The sequence below is a fragment of the Poecilia reticulata genome, linkage group LG6 (assembly GCF_000633615.1).
Source record: "Poecilia reticulata strain Guanapo linkage group LG6, Guppy_female_1.0+MT, whole genome shotgun sequence".
Taxonomy (NCBI): domain Eukaryota; kingdom Metazoa; phylum Chordata; class Actinopteri; order Cyprinodontiformes; family Poeciliidae; genus Poecilia; species Poecilia reticulata.
This window is the reverse complement of record NC_024336.1, coordinates 21,913,363-21,937,680: the sequence shown is the minus strand read 5'-3', so window position 1 is coordinate 21,937,680 and position 24,318 is coordinate 21,913,363. Positions and strand designations below refer to the sequence as shown.

The 24,318-nt window shown below is 41.0% G+C and overlaps 2 protein-coding genes and 1 non-coding gene across 3 annotated transcripts in view; 1 reads left to right on the top strand and 2 right to left on the bottom strand.

Moving 5' to 3' along the window:
- Positions 1–416: 416 nt before the first annotated feature.
- Positions 417–503, bottom strand: trnay-gua (transfer RNA tyrosine (anticodon GUA)). Its single transcript is given in 2 exon segments — positions 417–452; positions 467–503. It is a non-coding gene; the product is annotated as a tRNA-Tyr (tRNA).
- A 3,696-nt stretch (positions 504–4,199) lies between these two features.
- LOC103466341 (netrin-4-like) lies at positions 4,200–16,029 on the top strand. The gene is made up of 10 exons (XM_008411851.2): positions 4,200–4,494; positions 4,585–5,141; positions 6,511–6,783; positions 7,181–7,307; positions 8,641–8,829; positions 10,100–10,307; positions 10,444–10,556; positions 10,646–10,714; positions 11,681–11,854; positions 12,941–16,029. The coding sequence occupies exons 1-10, from the start codon at positions 4,434–4,436 to the stop codon at positions 13,081–13,083; spliced, it is 1,914 nt and encodes a 637-aa protein (XP_008410073.1). The 5' UTR covers positions 4,200–4,433; the 3' UTR covers positions 13,084–16,029.
- Positions 16,030–16,120: 91 nt separating this feature from the next.
- LOC103466339 (methionine aminopeptidase 2-like) overlaps positions 16,121–24,318 on the bottom strand; it is a 9,594-nt gene continuing 1,396 nt past the window's right edge. The window contains exons 2-12 of the mRNA XM_017305542.1: positions 23,704–23,901; positions 22,863–22,994; positions 22,569–22,631; positions 21,404–21,506; positions 21,102–21,263; positions 20,824–21,005; positions 19,771–19,865; positions 18,445–18,541; positions 18,238–18,341; positions 16,655–16,770; positions 16,121–16,557 (exon numbers count right to left, since the gene is read on the bottom strand). Coding sequence (XP_017161031.1) covers positions 16,305–16,557; positions 16,655–16,770; positions 18,238–18,341; positions 18,445–18,541; positions 19,771–19,865; positions 20,824–21,005; positions 21,102–21,263; positions 21,404–21,506; positions 22,569–22,631; positions 22,863–22,994; positions 23,704–23,851 — 1,455 coding nt within the window. The 5' untranslated portion in view covers positions 23,852–23,901 and the 3' untranslated portion in view covers positions 16,121–16,304. The remainder of the gene's footprint in view (positions 16,558–16,654; positions 16,771–18,237; positions 18,342–18,444; positions 18,542–19,770; positions 19,866–20,823; positions 21,006–21,101; positions 21,264–21,403; positions 21,507–22,568; positions 22,632–22,862; positions 22,995–23,703; positions 23,902–24,318) is intronic.

Below are 24,318 nucleotides of genomic sequence, written 5' to 3'. Positions count from 1 at the left end.
ACTTGACTTTTCTGCTGAATTTACAAGACTTTGGGACAACAAAGGATATTTTCTATTCTATTCTACTCTATTTTTCAAAAACTATAATTATGGTCTACCCTAAAGGAAAACGTAACCATGAAAGAAAACAAGCACATGCGGACCTGGTAACATGCTTGTGTTGAAAGTTATGATGCACGAGACTTACTGTCTGCTCTCTGATTGACCGAAAGGCTGTCTGTAATGTGTTACCTGAGGATAAAGGTCAGACTTTTAAGCACTGTGCAGTAATCTTTCACACACAGAGACGCAAACACACCTTCAACTTATGATTAAACCTGCTTTAGCTGACGTGTTATGGGCATCCTATATACGAAGGTTAATGCGTTCCGTCATAGCAATGTAAAAACAAAAAAAAATAAAAAAAAGACATTGTCTCCTTCGAGCCGGAGTCGAACCAGCGACCTAAGGATTTCAGCTGAGGCCTCTACAGTCCTCCGCTCTACCAACTGAGCTATCGAAGGGACCCCACGGTACAACCCACGACTCAACACAATTAATAGTGACAACATTTCCGAGTCCTTTCCACAGTACATCGATTTATGTATTATTCCTGTGAGTTATATTGAACCAAATGTTAACTATTTTTTTTTTAATTTGTCTATTTCATCGAACAAAACCATTGCGTCCGATACAACTAAATATTATAAGAGAACTGCCCGCATTTTGCCCACAAGTTTAACTTAAAATCCTTCTGTGATAAAACCAGAGCAGAAACAGACGGTACTTTGGACAAAGACAGAAAAAAATAACATAGACTATGAAAAAATATTTTAACTTTCCAGGCAATGAAGTATCATTGTGTATGCAGAAGTCACATCATGAAGGGAGTCCTATCTCTGTTCATTTACAGCAGACTTGGTTTGAGTTTTTTTGTCCAAAACATTACAGCGAAAAAAGAAAACAGGTCCAATAAAGGCAACTGAGTTTCGTTACACGTAATCAAATTAAGTTTATCCAAGTAAGTATATTGAACAAGTGTTCAATATACATTTTATGGCTGGTAGTGTTAATAACGTTAAATTGGCGTCAGGGGGACATCTGCCAAAGATAAACATCATAAAATGAGCTGAGAAGAAAAGCAGTAATGATTAGCCTGTGGTCTTCTCTGGATRTAGCATGTCTGGCTTTTTGTCTGGCTTCTGCACAAGTGTAGACAGATTACTCGCTAGGGTTCAGTGAGCTGAAGGTACAGGGTGACAAGTCTGCGTGAAAGAGGAGGGAAGCATCGCCTTTTACAGTCTGGAAATAAAGCTGGCCAGTCGGACCCGTGTCTGACATTCTTACTGAGGCATTACACGAGGAGACCACTGCAACACACATATGCCTGGTCAAGGACAACACCACAGGAACAACAGAGATCATATTGCAAATATCTCATGTTAAAGCTTACAGTCTAACTGTAGCGACTGAACCAATGCAAAAATCATCGATTTGAAGTGCTTTACTTGTGTATCCTCAAAAAGTTGGCTGTTTTTTGTAAAACAGCAACTTAATTAATAGCATGTAGGGTCATTTGAACCGACCTTCTTAAGATTCTTAAGATTCCAGACCTTGAGCTCAGACTGTCGGTCCCACTCCACACCATGACAGAGCCATCACCGTGCTTTACGGGTATAAAAATAAATGAATCACTTTTTAAAATTTTCTCCACACCTTTTCTTGTCGCTTTGTTATGAGTTTGAACCAAAACATTCAAATGTGGATCCATTTCTCCCTTCCTCAGATCATCCAGTGACGATGAATTGACAAAGACAACATTCAGAAGCAGCTGGGGTCGAAAATGAGATTGAAATATATATTTTAAAAAAACGAGTTAAAAAGTAGTTATGCTTATTCAGTTCTTTTTATGAGTTTTTTTTAGCGACTTAATCCGAATCTCCGTAAAGTTTTACGCACAAGTCAAATCAAACATTAGAGTACTTTAATTCCTAAGCTTCAGTTTGATGAACAAATTGAACACATTTTGAACAAAATTAAGTCAAATTCCCGAAATAATTGTGGCTGTTAGTCACATTCCACGCTTTACATTTTTTCTTCTTAATATGGGTAAATGTTGGGAGTTTTGGAGAGCAAGAGGAAGTTGCTCGTAATGTGCAGAGCTTTCTTCCAGTCAAGGGAATACAACCCAGATCAGCCAAGATTAGACATCCGTCCTGAGACAGTTCTCATTGTGATCTCTTGGAATTTTAAGGGGAAAAAACAAACAACAACAACAACAAAAAAACAGGAGGTCTGCTATGCCACAAATGATCTGGGAAAGACTAAATGCGCCATGTAAATCTAGAAACACTCCGAGATCAAGCCTGTTTCCCTTTGAAGCATCATTGTGACGAGAGCAGCAGAATCCCAGGAATGCCACGCTTTAGGGGAAAAGAAAAAAAAACAAAACTATGAATGTTCACCACCGTCGTCCGTCTCTTGACGAATGCGAGGCTGTTTAACTAAACGGCTAATTGTCACAGTGCGAACAGACTAAAACTAAACATGTGCAGATTGTATTAATTATCTTGACAAAATCTCTCTGGACTTAGTCAGTTGATGTCACTTTGAAATCCATAAATGGGCCAGAAGGCATGAGTGGAGCCGCATGATTAATGGGTCAAGGGTTGTGCTGCTCCCCAGGTCCAGGGCTGTTGTCTGTCTGAGCAGACAGACGAGGTGTGGTTAATAAATGCCAGGTAGTCCTAATGATACGTTTCAGGAATGTGGAGGCAATCTTCATGTCTCAGTTAATGTTTTATACCAGCAGCAGCTTTTAAGCGTCTCCTTACAGCATGTTGGACATAGATAAAGTCTCGCTTTGCGCCAGAACGTTCTGTTCCGTCTAATGCCACTGATTAGTTAAAATGAGAGAAAAAAAATAAATAGCCCTGTAAAAGTCATAAATACCCCTTTGAACTTCTTCACACTTTGTCTCCTTAGAGCCACAAACCTTTATGTATTATATTTGGAAATCGTCTCGTATACATGTTCAGGTTGACGTGTTAATATTTGTGTTAGAGCCTCGTTTTTTGGTAGAAAACTTGGGGTTCCCATAAAATTTATGATTTTTTTTTTCAAATAATTCTCCAGGTCTGGATGAGACTTTTTGAGATTTTGCCCGTCAGTATTTTGGCTTTTAATTTATTGAATAAATGTCCTTTCATCTTCATGTTCAGATTCAAAGTTCAACTGTCTACGTCTCTTGTGAAAATGCCAAAGCAAAACAAAAACACAAGACAATAAAACTACAATGTTTTATCATCTATGTGTACAGAATGTTCTTTACAGAAACTACATTTATTTTAGAATATTTCAAACCCTACCTGATAAGTGCAAATGTTATAAAATAGATAATAGACTCTGTATCAGTGTAGATGCCAAGAAAAAAAGTATCGTAGTGAAATGGCCCAATATCACTCTTTGGAAGAAAACAAAAAGAAAGTTTCAGCATTGTGTGTTTTCTTGATTTGATGGAGATCAGACTTCTGAGCAAGAAATTCAAGGTGAATATTTAGTCCATGTTGTTACAAGAACAACATTAAAACGACGTGAAATGTGAGCGTGTAAAAGGTTTAGATGAGGTGAATGTCTGTGTATTGGTAGCTTTGTGGTTGTCCGCACTCTTTCCATTTTCAGATGGTTACATAATCAGTGGTCAACTCGACGCTCGAAGCTTTACTCTTTGTTTCATAACCTGAATCTTTCCACAATTCTATCCATGACCTGCCTGCTGTGTTCCTTCATGATACTGTTTTTTTTTCTCTATGTCTCTAACAAACCTCTAAGACTTTCACAGAACAGCTGCGTTGCATAGGGATAAAATTACTAAAATCACACACAGGTGGTCTCCAATTATTATTTAAGATACTTTTGAAGACACTTGGCTGCACTGCATTTTATAAAACATATATTTTAGATTTTTCTTTTTTTATTATTATGATCAAAAATCTTTGTGTCATCAATGTGTCATTTCTCTTCCATTTATGCACTGCTACCCAGAAAATCAAATTAAAGTATTTTTAGTGTGTCAGAAAACGTTTAAGACTAATTATTAGGTTTGGTTAGCGGTGCTGTAGCTCTTATAGTTTTATTATGCGATAGATAGTAGGAGTGGTCTGAGGTGGGCGGAGCTAATGCCCTTAAGTGCCCAATGTCAATGAAACTTTCCACTGAGAATCCTGAATCCTGGAATGACGTGATAGGAACCGCGGGGCTCTAAAACAATATTAGGATTAACAATGATTACGTATCCCCACACATAGATGTGATCTCAGCTCTGCAAGCATTTCGAAACTATTTCTTTAAATCATGAAGAGGCATGTAATTGATGCGTGGTTTTCCTGAATCCAGCCTTTAAATGCTCAGCAGCGGATTATTTCACAGTTTGTGGAAGTTGCCTCTCCTGCAGGATGAGACTGGGGACTCTACTAGTTTTTATTTTGACGCGCGCATCTTTCTCTCTGTCAGCCGGTGAGTTACAGATGTTTAACTTAAGTTTGAATAAACTTTTCACCCAGAATAAAAATTTCGCTACTTTTTCCACCCACTTTCTCTTGCCAGAACAATCTAAAGCGAAGAGCCCAGGTCCACACAGCCGCTGCTCTGACCGAGCCTGCAACCCGCGCATCGGTAACCTGGCTGTGGGCAGAGTGCTCCACACGCAGTCCGTCTGCGGCTCCAACTCTTCGGAGCGCTTCTGCTTCTTTAAACAGACCGCCGGGCCCCGCGGCAAGCAGTCCTGCTCCGCGGCTAAATGCGCCCGCTGCAACGCCGCCGAGCCCGCACAGGCGCACCCTGCCTCGGCTATGAGCGACTCCTCGTTCCGCCACCCGGACACCTGGTGGCAGTCTGCTGAGGGGCTGGAGGAGGAGGCGCTCCGGCTGGACCTGGAGACCAAGTTTCTCTTTACTCATCTGATCCTGGTGTTCCGCTCCCCCCGCCCGGCTGCCATGCTGCTGGAGCGCTCCCAGGACTTTGGACGCACATGGAGGACCCTCCGATATTTTGCCCAGGACTGTGAGAAGATGTTCGGCCTGGCTGAGGGTTTGTCTCTCGAGGGAGACGGGGCAACATGCACCTCCAAATACTCAGGAGCTTTCCCCTGCACCAAAGGAGAGGTGAGGGTCCCTTCAGCATGCAATAGCGGGCCAACACAATAAAATACTGAATACTGAAACTCTGCAGCTGATTTAGGTTGTAGTCCCGTAACATAGAAAACGGGCAAAGGGAAAAAAATTAATGCCTAAGGTTAAAAACTCATTGCTAGAAGTTTTCTGTTGAAAGTTTGTGAACCTAAACATTTCTATCTGCATATGAAGAGAAATGTGTGCATAGAGACGGGTATAGTGTAAAATTTGAATACAAAAGATTCAATTCTTTGATATTTAGCCTTCTCACATTTAGCACCAAAATTTACATGTATATATGGCAAATTATTACTTTAAGAAAAAAGATTTCCATTTTAAATGCCATAAAAGTGAGCTAACTAGTAACATGCCACACTTTCCAGTTTTTAATTAAATCTATATTACTCGCTGCTGTTTCTTTGTCTATCACACTTGGGGTGATAAAATCTATTTTGCAAGAACCATCCATATTAGCTTACGGAATTTGGGAAGCAAAAGGTACTGAGTTAAACATACAGTGAGAGGAAAGGGAGATCTTAAAGAGAAAGAAAATAAAATATCACAGGGATGTGAGAGTCCACTTGAAAACCTCCTGTCATCCTGAACCAGTAAGAGCAGTAACCTTCTGCTGCTCTCCGTTTATTTCCAGAATGTTGATTTTGAGTCCTTCCAGACGGGTTCCTCTTTCTAAAGCCTCCCGCTGCTCCAACATGCACATCTACAAAGTCAGGGTCCAGCTTTTTATTTTATTACTAAGGAGATCAGAGACCTGCAGAACCTTTCCAGGGCTCTGAGCCACAAAAATGTCTGATTCACAAGCAAGACACAGACGGCTACAGAGGGAAGAAATTACCTTCTTTTTTTTCTCAGAACTATTGAGCTCATAGGTTTTTGGTTCATAATCAGCTTGCTTTGTTATCTTTGCTCTGCAGCTGCTTGACAGACAAGTTTGAAGTCACTGAACTTTTTTTTTTTTAAAAAGGTTTTATCAGCTCTAGTGGCCTTTATTAGAGTTAATTGACAGGAAAGCAGGTAATGAGAGAAGGGGAAGACATGTGGCAAAGGCCGCCAGCCCGGGAATCGAACCTGCAGCGGCCTCCCTATGTGGACTGGGCTTAACCCCTGCGCCACCACAGCACACGTCACTGAACCTTTTTGTGTCTTGGCACGTAACAAACCCATTATGTTTTCATTTTTTTCTAATCAGCAGATTTACATGCTGATTAGAAAATGGAGCTTCTGTTAAATTTTCAATCACCGTAAGAGACACAATCTCTGTTTTTGACACATTTATTTTAAAGTTTTCTTTAGATCGTTTGACAAGTCTGGTTTTCGTCTTGCCCTGTCCTGTGCTCTTCAGGTAATCTACCGAGCCCTGTCCCCTTGGCGCTCGGTGGATCCCTACGGACTAGCTGCCCAGAACCAGCTCACTGTCACCAACCTCAGAGTTCGTCTCCTGCAGAGACAGCAGTGCCCGTGCCAGACCAAACATCCGGGAGCTGCCTCTCTCCCGACGGACCACTACGCTATCTATGATTTTGTTGTCAAAGGCAGCTGCCTTTGTAACGGACACGCTGACCACTGCGTGCCAGCAGGAGGCTATCAACCCGGCCCGGAAAAGGCCAGCAGTGTGGTGAGTTTCCATGTAGTGAAGACGGACTCAGACTCTCGCGCCGCTTTACGTGCTGCCTCAGCTGAGAGATGAAGTGAAGACTTGAGACTTGACGTCGAGCCGTTGTCCTACCCGCCATTACAGGGTCTTAACGATGTGGAAATCTCAATTATAGTATTGAGCCTAAGACTTTAACGACCTTTAATCTTAGGTGTTTCATTCTCTGCGGCCTGCTGGTTTATTGGCAAGAAACTTAAAGGAGTTTAGATGTGCTACGCTTCTTACTCTGTAAATAAAGCTGGTGTGCAAATGTTGCAATGCTGCTTGCAGGAGGGCGGCGGCTCTAAACTCTAATGCAAGGATTATTGCCGCTTCCAAAAGCCTTAAAATCATTTCCTGTCTTTTGTCCGATTGGCAGGTCCACGGCAAATGCGTCTGCAGACACAACACGGCCGGCGACCACTGCGAGCGCTGCGCCCCTCTCTACAATGACCTGCCGTGGCAGGCGGCCAACGGCATCATGGGTACACCACACAAATGCCAGAGTGAGTTATGGGGCTAGAAAGTCAAAAGCAGATTGGGAGCCTCTGCATGTCGAATTGGGCGTCATAAATCACGTGGGAGCCTTCAGCCGCTGATTGCATCACGAAAGCGTTCGGACCCCATGAACTTGTTCATGGTTTGTTGCATCAAAAGCCGTAAGCATAAATGTGTTACGTTAACACAAAATGCTTACTTCACAAAACGTATTTGTGAAGTGAAGCAAAAAATGATGCGTGGATTTAAAATTACTTCAAAAGTAGAAAGTCTTTAAGGTGTGGTTTGCAATTTTATTCAGCACTCATTAATCAGTATTTGGGTTTTTTCTGCAGTTACAATTCAGTCCAATCAAAATTAGTCTTTTGGAATATTTTTCTACTGGCTTTCCACATTTACAGACTAGAATTATTGGTTTCTTCTCGTTAAATTTGCCCTTTTAAAGTTCTCCAACAGATTATCAATTAGTTCTATGTCTGGACTTTAACTAGGGCGTTCTAGTACATGTCTTTGTTGAAACTACTTCAGGTTTTTGTATTTAGGGACATTTTGCTGCTCAAAGGATAACCTTTGACCCAATTTCAAATCATCTGAAGCCTCTATCACAGGGGTGTCAAACAAATTTTTGTTTAGGGCCAAATCAAGATCCCGAACGCTCTTAAAGGGCCGGTTGTTACAGAATGTATTGATAAAACCTGTTTACAAACTCTTAAAATATAAATTAATTCTTATAATTAAATAATATTATTAATCGTCTTTTCAGTCCTCCCAGGATTTTGTGATTATTTTTTGTGGCTTTTTTTGCAATAAAAATCAAAGTGAAGAATCTAGAGGGCCACATAAACAGCTGTGGTGTGCCAGATTTGGCCCACAGGCCTTAAGTTTGACACATGTGCTCTAACAGGTTTCCTCCCAAAATGGCGTCGTATTTGACTCGGTCAGATTCCCTGCCTCACACGTCATTCTCCGAGCATGATGTTGACACCGCCATCTTTTTGATTTGTCATGATCGTCACAAACTTATTTGAAAAGATTTTGTTACAGTCAGCATTACTTTATTTACAAGTTGGACTAATACGGTGCTCTGCTTGGTTTTATTTATGGTTTTATTTTAGGGGTATCTGAGTAAATGGGGCTAAACTCATTCTTTTAAGGTTTTTAATTGGAAAAAGAAGTCAATTTCCGCTTCACAATGATAAATAGCTTTGTTCTTCAACCACATAAAATTATAATAAAATGCACTGAGGTTGCATTTTACTGAGGCAAAAAGTGAAAAAAGTTTCTGATGTAAGTTGACCGCCATGTTTTCATTGAACTGTGTATGTTTCTGATTGAACGCAGAATGCAAGTGCAACGGCCATGCCAGGAGCTGCCACTTCGACCGAGGACTGTGGCTAGCTGCGGGACGGCGGAGAGGAGGCGTGTGCGACCACTGCCTCCACAACACAGAGGGCCGTCACTGTCAAAACTGCAGGAGGGGCTTCTACAGAGACCCGAGCCGTCCCAAAACCGCGCCAGACACCTGCAAACGTAAGAGAATTTGACGTGAACCTGTCCAGACTGGACAGGTCCACCTTTGGCCTCGCACCATAAATGGACGGCAGCAGAAAAGCCTAATTAAGAGGCTGATTTCCCTGCAGCCCTCCAGATTAAAGCACGCCGATCTCCCCGATAAGAGCATGTGCATCCGTCGCTGCTTTATCAGTAATGTGACAGGATGACCCCTTCCTTATCTTAAGCTGTGATATCCGTCGTCCCTCCTGAGCCAACCACGTCACCGCTTGGGAATGTGACTGCAACATCTGACAGCAGAGGAATTTCTCATGGTCCTTATGAGCACATTTTTCCCATTCTTGCTTTCGTCGCCCCCTCCAAAGGAATGCTGCTGCATCTGTTTAGGAACAAACATGCCATATTTGGAAAAAAACATTTGTCACAAATTTGGGAGATTGGAACACAAGTGGAACAAGCGGACTTTGATTCTCGTGAGGCTTGTTTTCGAAGAAAACATGTTGATCATTCTTCCAGGTAGCTGCTGAAGCAGTCAGTGACTCACCTGCAGTAGACAAAAGTCATAATGATCCCAGATTAGAGAATCGAGGAGGAATCAGTTTAATCCCTTCACAGTGCAGCGTTCACTGTATCAAAACACTGAAACTCCAGTTTTTCATAAGTGGACTTTCATTGTTTTCCTCATATTACTAGTTTATAAAAAATTTCCCCAGTACACAATAATTGTGTTATCATGCTAATCGCCGGTCATTTTTGCATGAATGTTGCATTGGGAAAACCACCTTTTCAAAAACTAAAAATTATACTACATAGCTTATTGGAAATTTTACAATCTAAAAAATATCGATCTGTTTCAGTTACATAAAAAAAATAGAAAAAAAACGTAGATGATCCAACTAAAGTCACATTTCTAATCTGAAGCTTTAAATGATGTAACTGATTCTAAAAAGCTATTTTGTATTTTTTTAGGTTGTCTTAGCTATTGAAGCTCCACATGGTAACTCTGTATTCAAATGTACTGATATTTATTGGTGCTTTCACTGAACAAATAGTGGCAAAAATAGTAAAACTATCCATCCTGACGATGTGGACAGTTTTGCTGGGTTTTGCACATCATTAATTGGAATTTATCGTGACAGAGATAAATAAAAAAAAATCTCATCATAAGAAATTTATCACGATAAGTGAGAAACGATACGATAAATGCCCCTACCATGATGCCAGAGTTGCAAACATTTCAGACATATTAACCTGCACTTGTCTTGTTCTTTGCCTGTCTGCTTCACAGCCTGCTCCTGCCACCCTGTTGGCTCGGTGCCCTCAGCCGGTGGCACCATCTGTGGCCCCAGCACCGGGGAATGCACTTGTAAGCCTGGCGTGGAAGGCCCCCACTGTGACAAGTGCATAATGGGATACTGGGGGCTTCACGAGTATGGCTGCCGTCCATGTGAGTGCACGGGAGACTGCGACCCCTACACCGGTGACTGCGTCTCTGGGTGAGAGCCTAAATGTATTAATCAGCATAAATAAATCAAGCTAGGGCAATACATACTGTGAAGGGAGATTTTTTTTTTTTTTCTGTATTAACTCTAAATAGTGTTGCGTCTAATTGGCTTTACCTCTGCTGTGCAGCGGAGATGCTGAGGTCCTCTATGCAGCTGCTGGAAACCCAGGAAATGGCAGCAACGATAGTGAGACAGCGCTATCAAGAGCAAAGGAGCTTTTCTCTGCACTGCACCACTCTGGTGAGGAACCAGTCACCTGTTTCCATCCAGACATCAGTTGAAGAAAGTACCCTTCAATATTGATCATGTTGTGTTATTTTGTGCTGCAGAGAAATGTGAATGTGTCGAAGGTACCCTGGGCAGCCCTAAACGGTTCTGCGTAGCTAAGTTTGACTATGGTAAGCAGAAATCGGTAATTATTCAGAACTGTGTAAGAGACAGCCATTACACAGAGGGCAGGCAACCGTATAATCCAGATGTAATTAAAAACCTGCAGAAAAAGATGAGGTGTTACATGTTGGCGGTGTTGATGTTATTTAAGTAAATGTACATAGATTTTAAAAAAAGCATAAACTATGGATGCCTAACCTGTTTTATTAATATTCCAATGTTTTTCAATGAAATACTTTGGTGTAAAAAAAAAAAAAGAGTCTTTGTAGTCATACCTCACTGAAAATAAATTAGAATATTATTAAAAACCCCTTATCACCAAGTGAAACACATAAAGGAGATAGATTGTTAAGAGTGACATTTAAACCTAGAATACAGATCAGATCGATAAAAAAGCTTGTTTTTTTTAAAAGTATGTTTAATACTTGTATTATTTTCAAAAAGTACTTTTAATCTGACAAATGAGGCTCATTGGGTCGTATATTCTTATTTATTGAATATGACTGTATTTAGAGGACTAAATATTGTTTGAAACTGGGAAAAGAAAGTTGTTTTTCAGGCACAAAAGAACTGAAACAGGACGATGTGGGATTAATTATTTGCTGCTTATTGAAACTCAGGGAAGTTTGAAGTGAACTCTCACCCACAGTACCAGTACAGTGACATCATTTCACTCTGACATGTTGTTTGTGAGCATAAAGTTTATCAGACAGGAAAATGAGTTGTTTCATTCTGGGTTTTGTGTCCTAAAATATCTGATGGCATCCCAAAACGACTCAACCCAAAAGAAACAATCCAGATGTTGCGTATCAGAATTTGTATAAATGAAATTAGTCTCAACTAAAAATAATTGCCTGTATAAAGAAAAAAAAAACTCCCACCGATAAATACCGATATGTTTCACAGGCAGATTTCAGCAGGACTTTAATAAAGTTCCTAACAGATTTTTTTAAAATCTACTGTTTGTGTTGCAGTTCTGGTGGTGAAGGTGATGTCCGCTCATGATAAAGGCTCTCATGCCGAGGTGGAGGCAAAGATTAAAAAGGTTCTGCAGCAGAACCCGCAGATGAAGATCCAGCACGGAAACATCACACTTTATCCCGAGTCTTGGACTGTTCGAGGCTGTACGTGTCCCATCCTCAATCCAGGTTAGCGCCGGCGTTTACGTCCATTCAGCAGCGTCACGAATGCCATAATAACTCAGAACTTTTTAATGATTTAATGACCCAGTTTTTAGTCATGGCCCACACTTTTTCAACAGGAATAAAGTCAAAGCATTGGGAAGGCCATCCTGTAAGGTTAATGTCAGTCTTCTGAAACCAGTTTTGTTGTGTATTTGGAGACATTTCCCTACTGCAGCAGCCGATTGTGTCCAAATCCAAACCATCTGACCCAAAATGGACCCAAAATATCAGCTTCATATGAAAGAAAAATTGTTATAATGTTTAAGAAAACACCAAGAAGAAGAAAAGCTCAAGCTGCAGCAGTAGTTCCGTAACACTTGTTTCTTTAAATGATGGCTTTTCCCTACTGGTGCTCATTTGTATTGTTTATGTATCTGGAAACAGTGATTCTTGAGAATAGGGACAAAATGGGTTTTAATTTTCCCATAATTTTTTAAAATTATTTCTCAACCTTATGTATGCAAATATGACAAATAATGTTTTGGAAATGTAAAGATGCTAAGGTGCAGGCTCCCAGTTGCAACATTTTTTTTTTTAAATTTCATTTTTAATTAACCTGACCTAGCGTTGGTGCCCCCCAATACTGCCTGATTTTTTTTTTACATTCTTTTCATGTCTGACGGTGTTGACAAAAACTAGGGACAAATTTCAATAGAGTTGGAAAATTTATAAAAAAAAAATTTTTATTCAATTTATTGATACTTTTATAATTATTTATATGACTACTTATACTTAATTGTCATAATATATAATTTTAGTATTTCTTTATTTGTTTTAAACTATTATAATGTATTGAGTTCTGCTCCTGGACAAGGGATTTTACAGGCATCATCCACGGACTACAATGTTTAAAAAAAAAATATTCAGCAAACACCAGGAAAATATACATTGTTGTGCTCACATGACCCAGGTTAGTTTAGTCAGATATTTGAAAAAATAATATTTTGTGTATATTTTATTCAAATTTTGTGCTTTATCCATAGGACCTGTTTTGTCCCTATTCTCAAGAATCGCTTTGATCGTTTCTGACATTTTTGTCCTCCTCCCTAGGACACGAATACATCGTGGCTGGCCATAAGAACTGGAAAACTGGCCGGCTCATGGTGAACACCAGGAGTTTTGTTAAACCATGGAAGTCGAACCTGGGACGCAAACTCCTTCACATTATCAGAAAAGACTGTGGGCGCAGGTAAAACGCTGCCCAGGTCAACAAACGGACGGTTTGTTGATCCATCTGAATGTTGGACCAAAATCTGGTCCAACAATCTTCAGAGAGACTCTGTTTTGTTTGGATGCTGAAGTGAATGACTCTTATCCCGTCTACTGAGGAGCTTATAGGACAGAAAAAGTCTAAAAGACAAATTATCTTTTTTTTTTCAGATTGTTTTTAAACTACACACAGAGTTATATTGTGTCGACTTGCCAAAAGCGGCAAAAAGTTTCTATTGTCTTGTTCCGGTTATTTTATCRATAAGTACTTGAACATTTTCAAAGYCAGTTTTTACAATTATTTTTTATCTCAGATATTAATAAATTATGACAAGTTGACATTAACGTGTGTGTGACTCCTTAGTAGAAAAACCTCTCTGCTCTGAAATATCTCCAAAAAAGATATMTTTTATTTTTGCCTAACTCATCTTTTGGCTAAGATGGTAGTAGCTTTTTTTTTTTGCCATTACATTAGGAAGGTGACAATATGCTAATTTAGCCTTTCATCCAGTTCAGTTGAACAGATTCTTCAGCCAACCAATTACTTATTATCAGGATTTTCTCTCTCTCTCTCTCTCTCTCTCTCTCTCTGTTTCTCTCTCTCTCTCTCTCATGAAACATCCTCTTCCGTCTGAGAGCCCAGTTTTATCATAAGCCCATATTTGTGTTTGTAGACGTCCGCTCAACATGTGTCTTTTTCTGGCTGTGCTTCAAAAACAGAGTAAACAGGACATTTTTGGACATTTTCCTAGGAGGCCCAGTTAAGAGCAGGTCTGATGTTCTGTCTCCAAGGAGATCAACAAACAGCCTACAGAGATGCAAAGAATTCCTCCGAAATGAACTCATCAGCCATTAGCCCAAAGACGTCCACAAAAAAAACAACAAAAAGTTAGGGTAAATGTTCTTTTAAAGTAAGAAATTATCATTCAAGAGTGTTTTTATTCCAAGTATGTCCCTTTATTATGTTCCATAATCTATGTTTTCTTTCCTTCATATGTTTTGTCATCTTTTTATTTGTTTGTTCACGATTGTGAAGGACGGATATCCAGAATATGCGTTTACTTCACATGTAGCTCATTACCGCCCTCTTTTGGTTAGGAGATAACAAAACGCTCCCAGACGGTCAACACTTCTTTATACTTCATTTTAGTAAACTTTAAGAACACTAAGTAAAAAATGCAACCAAAAGAAAGAAAAGTAACTAAACAGTTAGATGAAAGTATAATAAGAAATCCTTTAATTAATTTTTTCGGGTTGCAGCTTCTGTTGTGTCAAACATGTAAAACAAATGTATTGGAATAGAAATGAATATACACATTGGCCTACATTTATATAAATGTGCTAATATACTCATCATTTTATAATATCTGTTTTAATTTATTTGTATTTTTTGACAGTTAATTATTACATGAATTTTTTTCATTTATTAAAGATATTTGTTACAATTTTAGTAACTACATCATATATATCTGTTTAATTGACTAATTATTTTCACGTCGGATTGTGGGACTCTGTGTTCTTGATTCTTTTAAGTGGTTAAATGTACGATAGATTACAATTTTTAAATTCAGTGTTACATCACTAAACAGTTCAATTTCAGCCAGTGCTACCAAATATTTTTGGTGTTCTGTTTTTTTTTTGGTCAGCCACCCTTCAAAAGTCCTTGAAAAAACAAAAGTTAGAAGTCAGTTCACTACAATAATTTTTTTATCCACAATTCAAACAGGACAGAGGACTAGGTGGGAAAACTCTGTGTAACAGTAAGAGGTTTTTACAGTAATGACTGTAAAAGGGAGGGATGCCACATTTCTTTAATTGATTTAAAAAAAAAATCTGAACAACCGTCAGTGCAGCATAGTGATATGAATGCAGGGTTTTATAATGTCCACAAACCAAAATACAGGCACAACCGCTAATTCCAGATTTATAACAATTTATTTTTTATTTATTTTAGAAAAAATACATCAAATGAAAACAAAGCAGCAGAATATTAGAATACAAATATTTTATAGCAGTTTTTTTTTTCTTCCTCAACATGACAGTAAAGCTGGATGTGTTTTATGGACAGCTGCTTATCTAATCAATGTTTCGTTTCTTTTATTTTTTTGGTTGCATAAAGTAGTTTTGCATATCTTCTAAAAACAGCACTTTTAACTACGCCTGCAATGCTACATTCATTAAAGATACACCCTTTTTTCTGCTGGCTTGATCCTTAAAAGAAAACCAAAATTGCTAGCAAGTTCTCTTCGTGATACGAGGTTTTTGCTTTGCTACAGTTAAAGTGTGATACAGATGTTCCACTTAAACGTTTTCACATCACCACCACAGACTTCAATCTACTTATTGGGAATTCATGTGTTAGACCAACACAAGGTAAGCTGAAGGAAAAATTATGCATGGCTTTGAAGTTGTTTTTTTTTCTTTCAAAAATAAAATAAAAGAAGATTGTGGCATATGTTCGTATTTGTCCCCATTTACTCTAAAACCCCAAAATAAAGTCAAGTGCAAATGTTTTCACAAAGTACTGAATAAAGTTCCGTCCAATTTAATATCAGGAACAAATGAGTGGCAAGAACAAGCTGTGAGACTGAGTATGTAAAGCCCTTCAATCAAAGACATGACTCTGGAGGAGCTGCAGAGATCCAGAGCTCATATGGGAAAATATGTTGATCATGGCCGATTATTAGTTGAACACCAGCAGTACAATATATGTACAGCCAGAGCTGGAATGGTCAGATTATTATTTAATTGTGGCCAGGCTTGAAATTTCATGTTCACAGACATTATCCATCCAGTCTGACTGAACCTGAGCTAATCTGCAGAGAAAATGGGCAAAAAATGTTATTCTGTAGTCGTGCAAAGCCAGTAGAGCCACACTTGGAGCTGCAATAGCTGCAAAAAGATGGTTCAATAGCTGAACAAAAAAACCCCCCCAAAAAAACACCGCTCTTTTCTTTTCAGATGTTTATTTGGTAAACATTCCTGTTCACCAAATCGATGAAGTTTGCGGTTGTAACACGACAAACCGCGAACGAGTCCGAGAGCCATGAATGCTTTTGCTAGACGCTGCACCTAAAGGGACTGGAGCTGTGGAAAGTTGGGGCAGAGGGATGCTGCATAACTGCTGTCAGTCTGGAGACGTTGGGCGTCGCTCAGCTGCCATGCTCCTCCGGGTTTCACCTGAGGGTCTCCATAGCTGCATGCCTTAATAGTCGTCTCCTCGGCTCACTACCTCCTTGCAGGTGGGCCTGAGGAGGATGGTGTGCTCGTACTGGGCGGTGTAGCTGCCCTTGATGTCGCACAGAGGTGGGTACGGGTCTATGATGCCGAGGTCGCACAGGTTCTTCAGCGCCATCAGGTACTTGCTCTCACCCAGGCGGTCCAGCCAGCGGCGGCAGAAAGCCAGTGTGCCGAAGTTTTCGTTGATCACGTTCAGCAGGTGTTTAGCCCTTGGTAGTCTGAAAACAATTGACAGTGTTGTGACTTTTAAAACCACGGGTAAAATACTGGGGGAAAAAATGGACCATTTGAGAAGGTTAAACGCGAAGGTTGAACCTTATCGGCACGTGTCCGACGTTAAAGTTCTTCATGTAGTGAGAGCACTCCATGTCGTCGTGGACCGCGCCTCGTCCGGTGCTGCCAAACGTCTCAATGGCGTAGGCTTCACCTTCCTGAAAGGCAGCGAAAGAGGCACTCATTACTCTGCTGACATGACGTGAAAAATTGGCATGAAAACTTAAAAAAAAAAAAAAAAGGGCAGGAACGAGAGGACGCAGGCGGGCTGAATGACAGAGTAAATTTGACTGAAACCTCCAGTTGTCAGAGCTGCTGATTTATTCACGTGAGGTGTAATAAGGACGGCAGCGACCCCTGGGCTTTGATTGGCTGCGTCTCGCTGACATTTTGTGCCTCTGTCGTCCCGGGGTTGATGTCGGAGTCCCCCCGTGGTATTAGCTGATAACGCCGCGCCGCCCTCTGTCGCTGCACCGATAATCAGTCAAAGTGCTCGCAGCCCCGCGGCACGCCCAGCTGCTACTCCACTCTCTGATCACAATAGCGGGGGTAATGGCCCTGTTACACCGACGCACTTCAGCTAAAAATACAATGTGCAAAAGGTGCCACATCAGCATCCGACCCCCCACCCCCACTGCCCCACTCCCTGTTCCTCTCCTCCTGCAGCGCTTCAGGTAAAAAGCTTGACGCAGCAACTTGCCAATTAAAAATGCTTGCTTCTGTCCAAATGCAGCTGTTTACTGCAGCTGTGTTTAGAGGAGGCTTGGATTTTTTGTGTGGCAGAACTTGGCCTGTGTGCGGACTGTTGGGTTTTCTGTGACGCGGCGCACGATCGGCGAGCTGGGAGGAAATTTATCCTTAAAAAAAAAAAAGAACTGTTGAAATTAAAAAATGTGAACAGTTTTAAGGCTTTGTAGAATCACCTTTTGCAACAATTATAGCGGCAAATCTTGTGAGTCCATCTACCCGCACTGTACATGTGGAGAGTTAATTTTTTTCCCCAATTCCCCAATTTGATCTCTTCTTGTTTTAAAAAGTTGAATAAATAAGTAATRCTGTGATTAAATTCTGCATAGGGCTCTACTTGGTCCTCGCAAAGTAAGCTGGGCTTGATTTCATTCAAGGATTTCATAGTAATTTGTTTGCAAAATAGCCAGAAATCCATGTATTGTTTTTCTTCCACTTTCCCCCCAATGGATTAGATTTCAACATTTAAATAAAGGACTCCTTAAATACAATCTGAACAGAAACTTCTTTATCAAATGCTGGTATTTATTGGCATGTAGCAGGCTAAATGCGGTCCTTTGTCAGTGCCAAAGGCAGTACTCGATGAGAATGAATCCTTTGGCAAGGCATTCAATTAGAGATGTAAGATTAAAGTGCTGATGATGAGCACGACTGCGGAGCAACAAAGCGGAAGGCCTCCCCCACACCTTTTTGTAGCCCAACCAGCCGAATCTTCATCCAATTACACTTAAAAATTCAAAAGGTTTATTAACAAAGTGAAACAGCCAAGAAGTGCCTCATTTCAGCTGCTACAGTAGCAGCAGCAGCAGCGTTTGGCTTCTTATGCGGCAGAGTTTAGGAACAAACACTTTTGCCAAAGACTTAATTTGAGTGCAAACCTCCATCCTGGTCGCCTCGCCACCTTTTACGATGGGAACAGTCTTCCCTGAGTGTATCCTGTACTGTCCAATCGAATGGCCGTTCAGGTTTCTGACTGGCTTCACTGCAAAGGAAACAAACAAAACAAAACTTTCATTCAGCCTCTGGTGCGTTCACACCAGAGGCTGGCCGGGTCAGAGAAGGCAAAACGTGAGCCTCCTTTTCACCTTGATACGTTTTTCCATCTATCTCAACTTCGTAAGACTCCATAACCTCCTGGATGGTCTCGCCGACGTCGCACAGGCGCACATCGATTCCTGCACACTGGGACAGATCCAGAACTCCGGGTCAGCTGATATGTGCGTGAAATATATTTACTCTTAAGACTGAAGGGTTCATTTCATTTTAACCTCACGTAACGAGTTGAAGATAATCATTTTGGGTTTGCATAGCCATGATGAAATCATTTAGAATAGCTTCTCCTGTTGGATTTAAAAGCTGATTTGGTACTTTTGAAAGCGTCACCCTTATCAAGAAGCCAGAGAAACTCTTAAATGTTTCAGTTCTTGGCTCTGAAATAGAAAGTTTGTATCAATTTTTTTTAAGTCTTCTTAAAGACTTAAAAAGTGTTTGCCATGTTTTAAAAAAAGAAAAGAATCCAACTTAAAATCTCTTGAGAGACGGCTCTGCTCTTGGACCTCTCTTTCTCTGTTAGAGCAAGTGTCAAAAATGAAACCTGTCCTTTCCCAAAACCAACCAGGAGACTATAATATGCGTTCTTCTGCTACCTCTCACTTGGATGGCTGCAGTGCTGTCCTCCCAGCTAAAACTACGGCTCCCACTGCAGTAAAACACAGTAGATTGATTTTTAACTGGAAGCTCTCACCAACTTCGGCTTCCTGTTAAAAAAATCTTCTTGTTTGTCTCCGTTTCTCCCTCTGAGCTGCTCCACCAATATGAATCGTCTCGTTCCGACAAGTGGACCAGATGCTTCAAATGTTCCCAAAGACATTTAAGCCGAGACGTAACTATATGTTTCTGCATGAACTGATCCTCCAATGCTGTGCAGCACTGTGGCCAGCTTTGCTACTGCTTAAAGTGTTTTACAAATAAAGTGACATGATGTGATAGGAGATTAAGGTAACAAAGGTCCCGTTTATTCCAGTTTCTTTCAAACAATAATTACTTTTCAGGCGTAATTCGTACAAATGTTCCAACGCTACCTTCTGCTCACATACAGAAGGACATGTCCCATTTACCCCCTGTGAATTACGGCGTTTGCTTACAGAGCATTTTTCCGTTACATTTGCTCATATTTACCCAGCGATGTTTTTCCTCTGAATCAGCCTTTTGAAGCACGTTCTCAAGAGCACCGTGGCATTACGCTGGAGGTTAAATCGCTATTTGGTTAAGTAAGAAGGTTTCTGTGAAAATGCCTGGAAGACGGCAACCATAGACTCTCATTAATTTAATTTATTGTATCTAAATTGTGTATCTTATTATAAAAGTGATAAAAAAAAAAAAAAGTAGGGGAGGAAGAAAAACGGCGTTACCCTGATGCCGGTGTTTGTCGCATCCCTCACAGCCTCCAGCAGTCTGTCGTACTTTGGATTGAAAGTGACGGTGAATGCGCAGTCTATTATTCGACCTGAAAGATGAAACCATTCAGATGTTCGTTCTCACATCGCGTGAAATGGTCACTTTGCTAAAATGTCAACACATGCTGTTCTTCTCCTATTTTGTCCTCCATGTAGATTAGAATTTGTGGAGTGGGAAGAAAAATTTGCATAATTACACTTAAAAAAAAAAGATAAAGTAAATAAAAAGCTTAAAAGTGTGGCATGACTTCAGTCAATACCTTGCAGAACCTGTCTGATCTTTCACCTTTCTCTGTAAGTATTTCGGACCAGCTGTCTCCGCCAGCTGTGCACATCTGTAAGCTCTAACATTTTTCCCATTTTGCTTCCCTAAATACCTCTATGTAAGAATGGAGAGCCTATGCCACAGAGTCTCGGTTTATTTTAGGTCTGGACTTTGACTAGACCCTTTCAACACTTTCCAAACCATGTGACGGTGGCTTTAAGATGATTATCCAGCTGAAAGGTGAACCTCCACCTGGTTCCAAGCCTTTTGTAGCCTCTGATATTCAGATCTTCACTCAGCAGTGGATTTCTCGTTGCCTCTTTCAAACAATAATTACTTTAAAGGCGCAATTTGTAAAAATATCCCAGCATTACCTTCTGTTCACATATAAAAGGACATGTTTCATTTACCCCCTGTGAATTACACTGTTTGCTTGCAATGAATTGATTAATTGAGGGACATTACAGTAAAATGGGTTCATTACAAAATCCATGTCAAACTTTCAATATTTTTAGTTTGTAAAAACTTGTATCATTTTCCTGCCGTCTTGCAATTACATATTTTGTGTTGATGTATCAATTAAAATGTGGTGCTAGTGCTACAAAATGCTTTGGGTACAAACAACTAAAACTCCTGGTAGTCATTCACGAAAGCCGTTTCTCACCAGAGTGAAACACTGAAGCCATTCCTCTTCCCTCACTGAGCGTGAAACACGCTGGCGTAGCTCGGAACAGAGCGCCTACCGTTGATGTGCGTGCCGAAGTCGATCTTGCAGACGTCGTCGTAGCGCAGCACGGTCGGGTCTCCGGCGTTGGGGGTGTAGTGGGCAGCGCAGTGGTTGATGGAGCAGCCCGTCGGAAACGCCAGGCCGGCACTCAGCCCGTCCTCCTTGATGAGCCTCCTGGAGCAATCCTCCAGCTTCTCGCTGCCACAAACAGAGAGCAGGAAAAGACGGACGGTGAAGGACGAAGAACACGAACGCTAAAAGGCTTTGAAGAAAGCTCTGCGGCTCGTTTCTAACCAGATATCGATCATGGCCATCCCCGGTTTTATCCAGCTCCTGACGTAGGAGCGCACCTGTCGGTGGGCCTCGGCCGCCTGCCTGAAGTCGGTCCACATCTCCTCGTTGGCTCGGTCCATCGCCCGCTTCTCCTCGCTGGTGGTCCGCCACGCGGCGCTGCGCCTGGGAGGGTTATGCGGTGTCAAAGAGCAAAAGACACACTTTTGCAGATAGACATATTCAAGGTTTATGTGGGGACCTAAATAAAGAGAAAAAAAATTTGGAATGCAGGAGACTTCTGGCCAAGTGTGGAGGTCACACACCCGTCTTTCGATGGGGGGTATTCACACTCCTCTCCCTTTGGAAAGTCCCCGTTGGGATAGAGCTCACAAATAGGTACTGAGGGAGGGTCAGTCTGTCCCTTCGCTGTGGCCCAGATAGAGGAAAGTAGAAACGCAGGAAAGAAGAAGGATACAGGGCAGGAAAACAAGTTAATGAGCAGATATTTACACTTCAGGACACAAATCCTGCTGTCCTGCTGTTAAAGGAAGGCATCTGCTGTCTCTTATATTGCTTATTGTTGTTGCATGCATGCTAAATGCACATTTTGCCACTTTAATTTAATAGTGTTTTGACAGTCCAAAAACATAATAGTGTTTTTGGACTGTCATATAAACTAAAGCTTAAAAAAAGAGCTACATAAAAATTGGGATTTGGTGTGATGTACCAACATATAGTAGTGTAAAATCATGAAGTGAAAGGAAGGCTACTGTGGTTTTCAACATTGTTTGTTTTTGCTAAATCATTTTCTTCAGGGTTTGTTTGGTGTCGGTGCTCAGCGCCCTGAGTATATCCGCCTTTCTCTCTGATTTATGGTTTCTCTCTCACATAATTTTCTCCTGTAGATACTTAAACATTTACCGTTTCTTCTGTGCAAACAGACTTAACCTCAGGTAGGAAACAGAGCTCTGCAAACGTCAGTTTTCAAGTTCTTTCCACAGAGTCTCAATTCGGCTTAGGTCTGGACTTTAACTGGGCCGTTCTTTGAACATGGTTTCATTTTAAGCTTGCTGAGGCTCGCTGGAAGGTCTTCACCCCAGTCTTTAACTGTTTTCCAGCCTTTTTTTTTCTATTTCCATCTGTCTTGACCAACTTCCCTGTCCCTACATTCCCCCAGCACAATGCTGCCACCGCCGTGTCAAAAGCTTTCAAATAACTTCATTTTATTTGCCAGTGTCAGAGTAAAGAGGGCTGATTAAGCTTTCTACATTTATATTTACTGAGAATGTTKCCAACSACACATCCCTTCTCTTCCACTTCACAGTTGTACACTATTATGTTTTTGGACTGTCATATAAACTAAAGCTTAAAAAAAGAGCTACATAAAAAAATTAAGTTATCACATGGCAAAATGCGGATAAGTTTTGAGTGTTTGAGTAAGTTTGTCGACCGGTTGGTTGTAGACTGATTCATTTTGCAGCGCCTTACCTCCTTTCTTCTTCTTCTTCTTCCTCTTCTTTTTGACAGCTGAGTTTTCCCCTTCATCGCCATCTGTTGAAGGCACCATTAGTTTGAGACACAGCTATTAAAGCGAGGAAATATTATTGATGGACCCCCCCCTGCCCCCATCTCCCCTCCATGCAGGCGCATTTCCGCTCAGGGATCAAACATCGCGCTGCAGACGAGGGCAGATGAGTCTCGCAGTGGCACTTTTACTACACTTTGAGCTCCAGCAGCGCCACTGCTGCAGGTGAGGATGACTGTGGGAGATGAAGGCGATACCTTCCTCTGCATCCTCGGGCCTCTCCTTCTCCTCCAAGGTTTGCTGCTCCAGCTGCGCTGCCACTTCGCCGACACCTCCGGCTTCTCCAGAGTCTCCCTCGGCTTCGTTTGTCCCTGCTGCAAAGTCACATACTGTTGTGCATCCATGTACACACACATCCACACACACACACGTACACATACGCACACACGCACACACACACACACACACACACACACACACACACGCACACACACAGAGTTGATTATTTGTGGTTCATCCCAAGAAAGTGTATCCGCTATGTTCTGAACTTGGCAGACATTGTGAATAATTCCTTCACTACACCTTAGTCTTTATCCTCAAGGGCATATGTATCTTGCAGCATTATGACATTAAGTGCTGTGGTATAAACATGGCTTATATATAATGCAGCAAAAGCACCTCAGCCTTTTTCTCATTTTTTTAAGGATTTTGTGCTTCATTCTTATAAATAAGTAGCCATAATGTGGTGACTTCTTTTCTTTTCCTTCTTGCATAATCTTCCTGCATTGAACTGTTGCTGCTCCCATTAAATGAAATCAAACTAAATTAACATGAAATCCCCTCGTTTTATACTTRCAGGACAACTTTGAAGCATTTTCTAAAAATCGCTCTTTTTTCTTGTCAAACTGAGTTGCAGCCTATAAGAAGAAGAAGGAAAAAAAAAGAAAGAAAAATTCCCTCTGACAGGTTGGAAACTCTCCAGTGTTTTACGCTCTTTTAGCCAGAGAGAAATAGAGAAGGGGAGCACATTTGCGCGCTGCAATCCCCCCCCCAATCCCAACCCGCAACCCAGAAGATTACCAAAGTGATGCTCCTCACCTGGCCCGCTCGTCCGGCTCCTCTTCTTCTTCCTTCTCTTTTTCTTCACCGCTTCGCCGGCGTCCGCGTCCTCTCTTTCTTCGTCGTTCAAGTCGTCCCCRTTGAGAAGTTGAGGCTCCACTTCGCGCTGTGGCTCCGGCTCCGCCATGATCAAGGACTGAGAGAGGCGAAGTGACGCATAGTAAGGCTGCTGGGAGCCTCCAAGTGGTCGAAGCGGATAAAAAAAAAAAAAAGTCAGTGGACAGTAATGACTTATTGACGATACTTTCACCTGGTGAGAGGGAGGAGATGCGTGTTTGTAGTTACCAATAAGAAAATTGCGTTTGTTTTGTTTGTTGCTTTTTTTTCCCTTTTTTTTTTTTTTTTTTAGCTTTTACAAAACAATATTTYGGGTCAAAACTGTAGTAGGTTTGCAACCAGAGCCGGCCACAGGCATAAGTGAACCACGCTGCTATTTCAGAACTGTTTCTTCCATCAGTGGTACCTGAGCCAGAGCCAGACTTGCCTTAAAGGGGTTAAAGCCCACTGCAAATATATATTTATATATTTTTTTTACCCCAATATTATTATTATTATTATTATTATTATTATTATTATTATTATTATTATTATTAT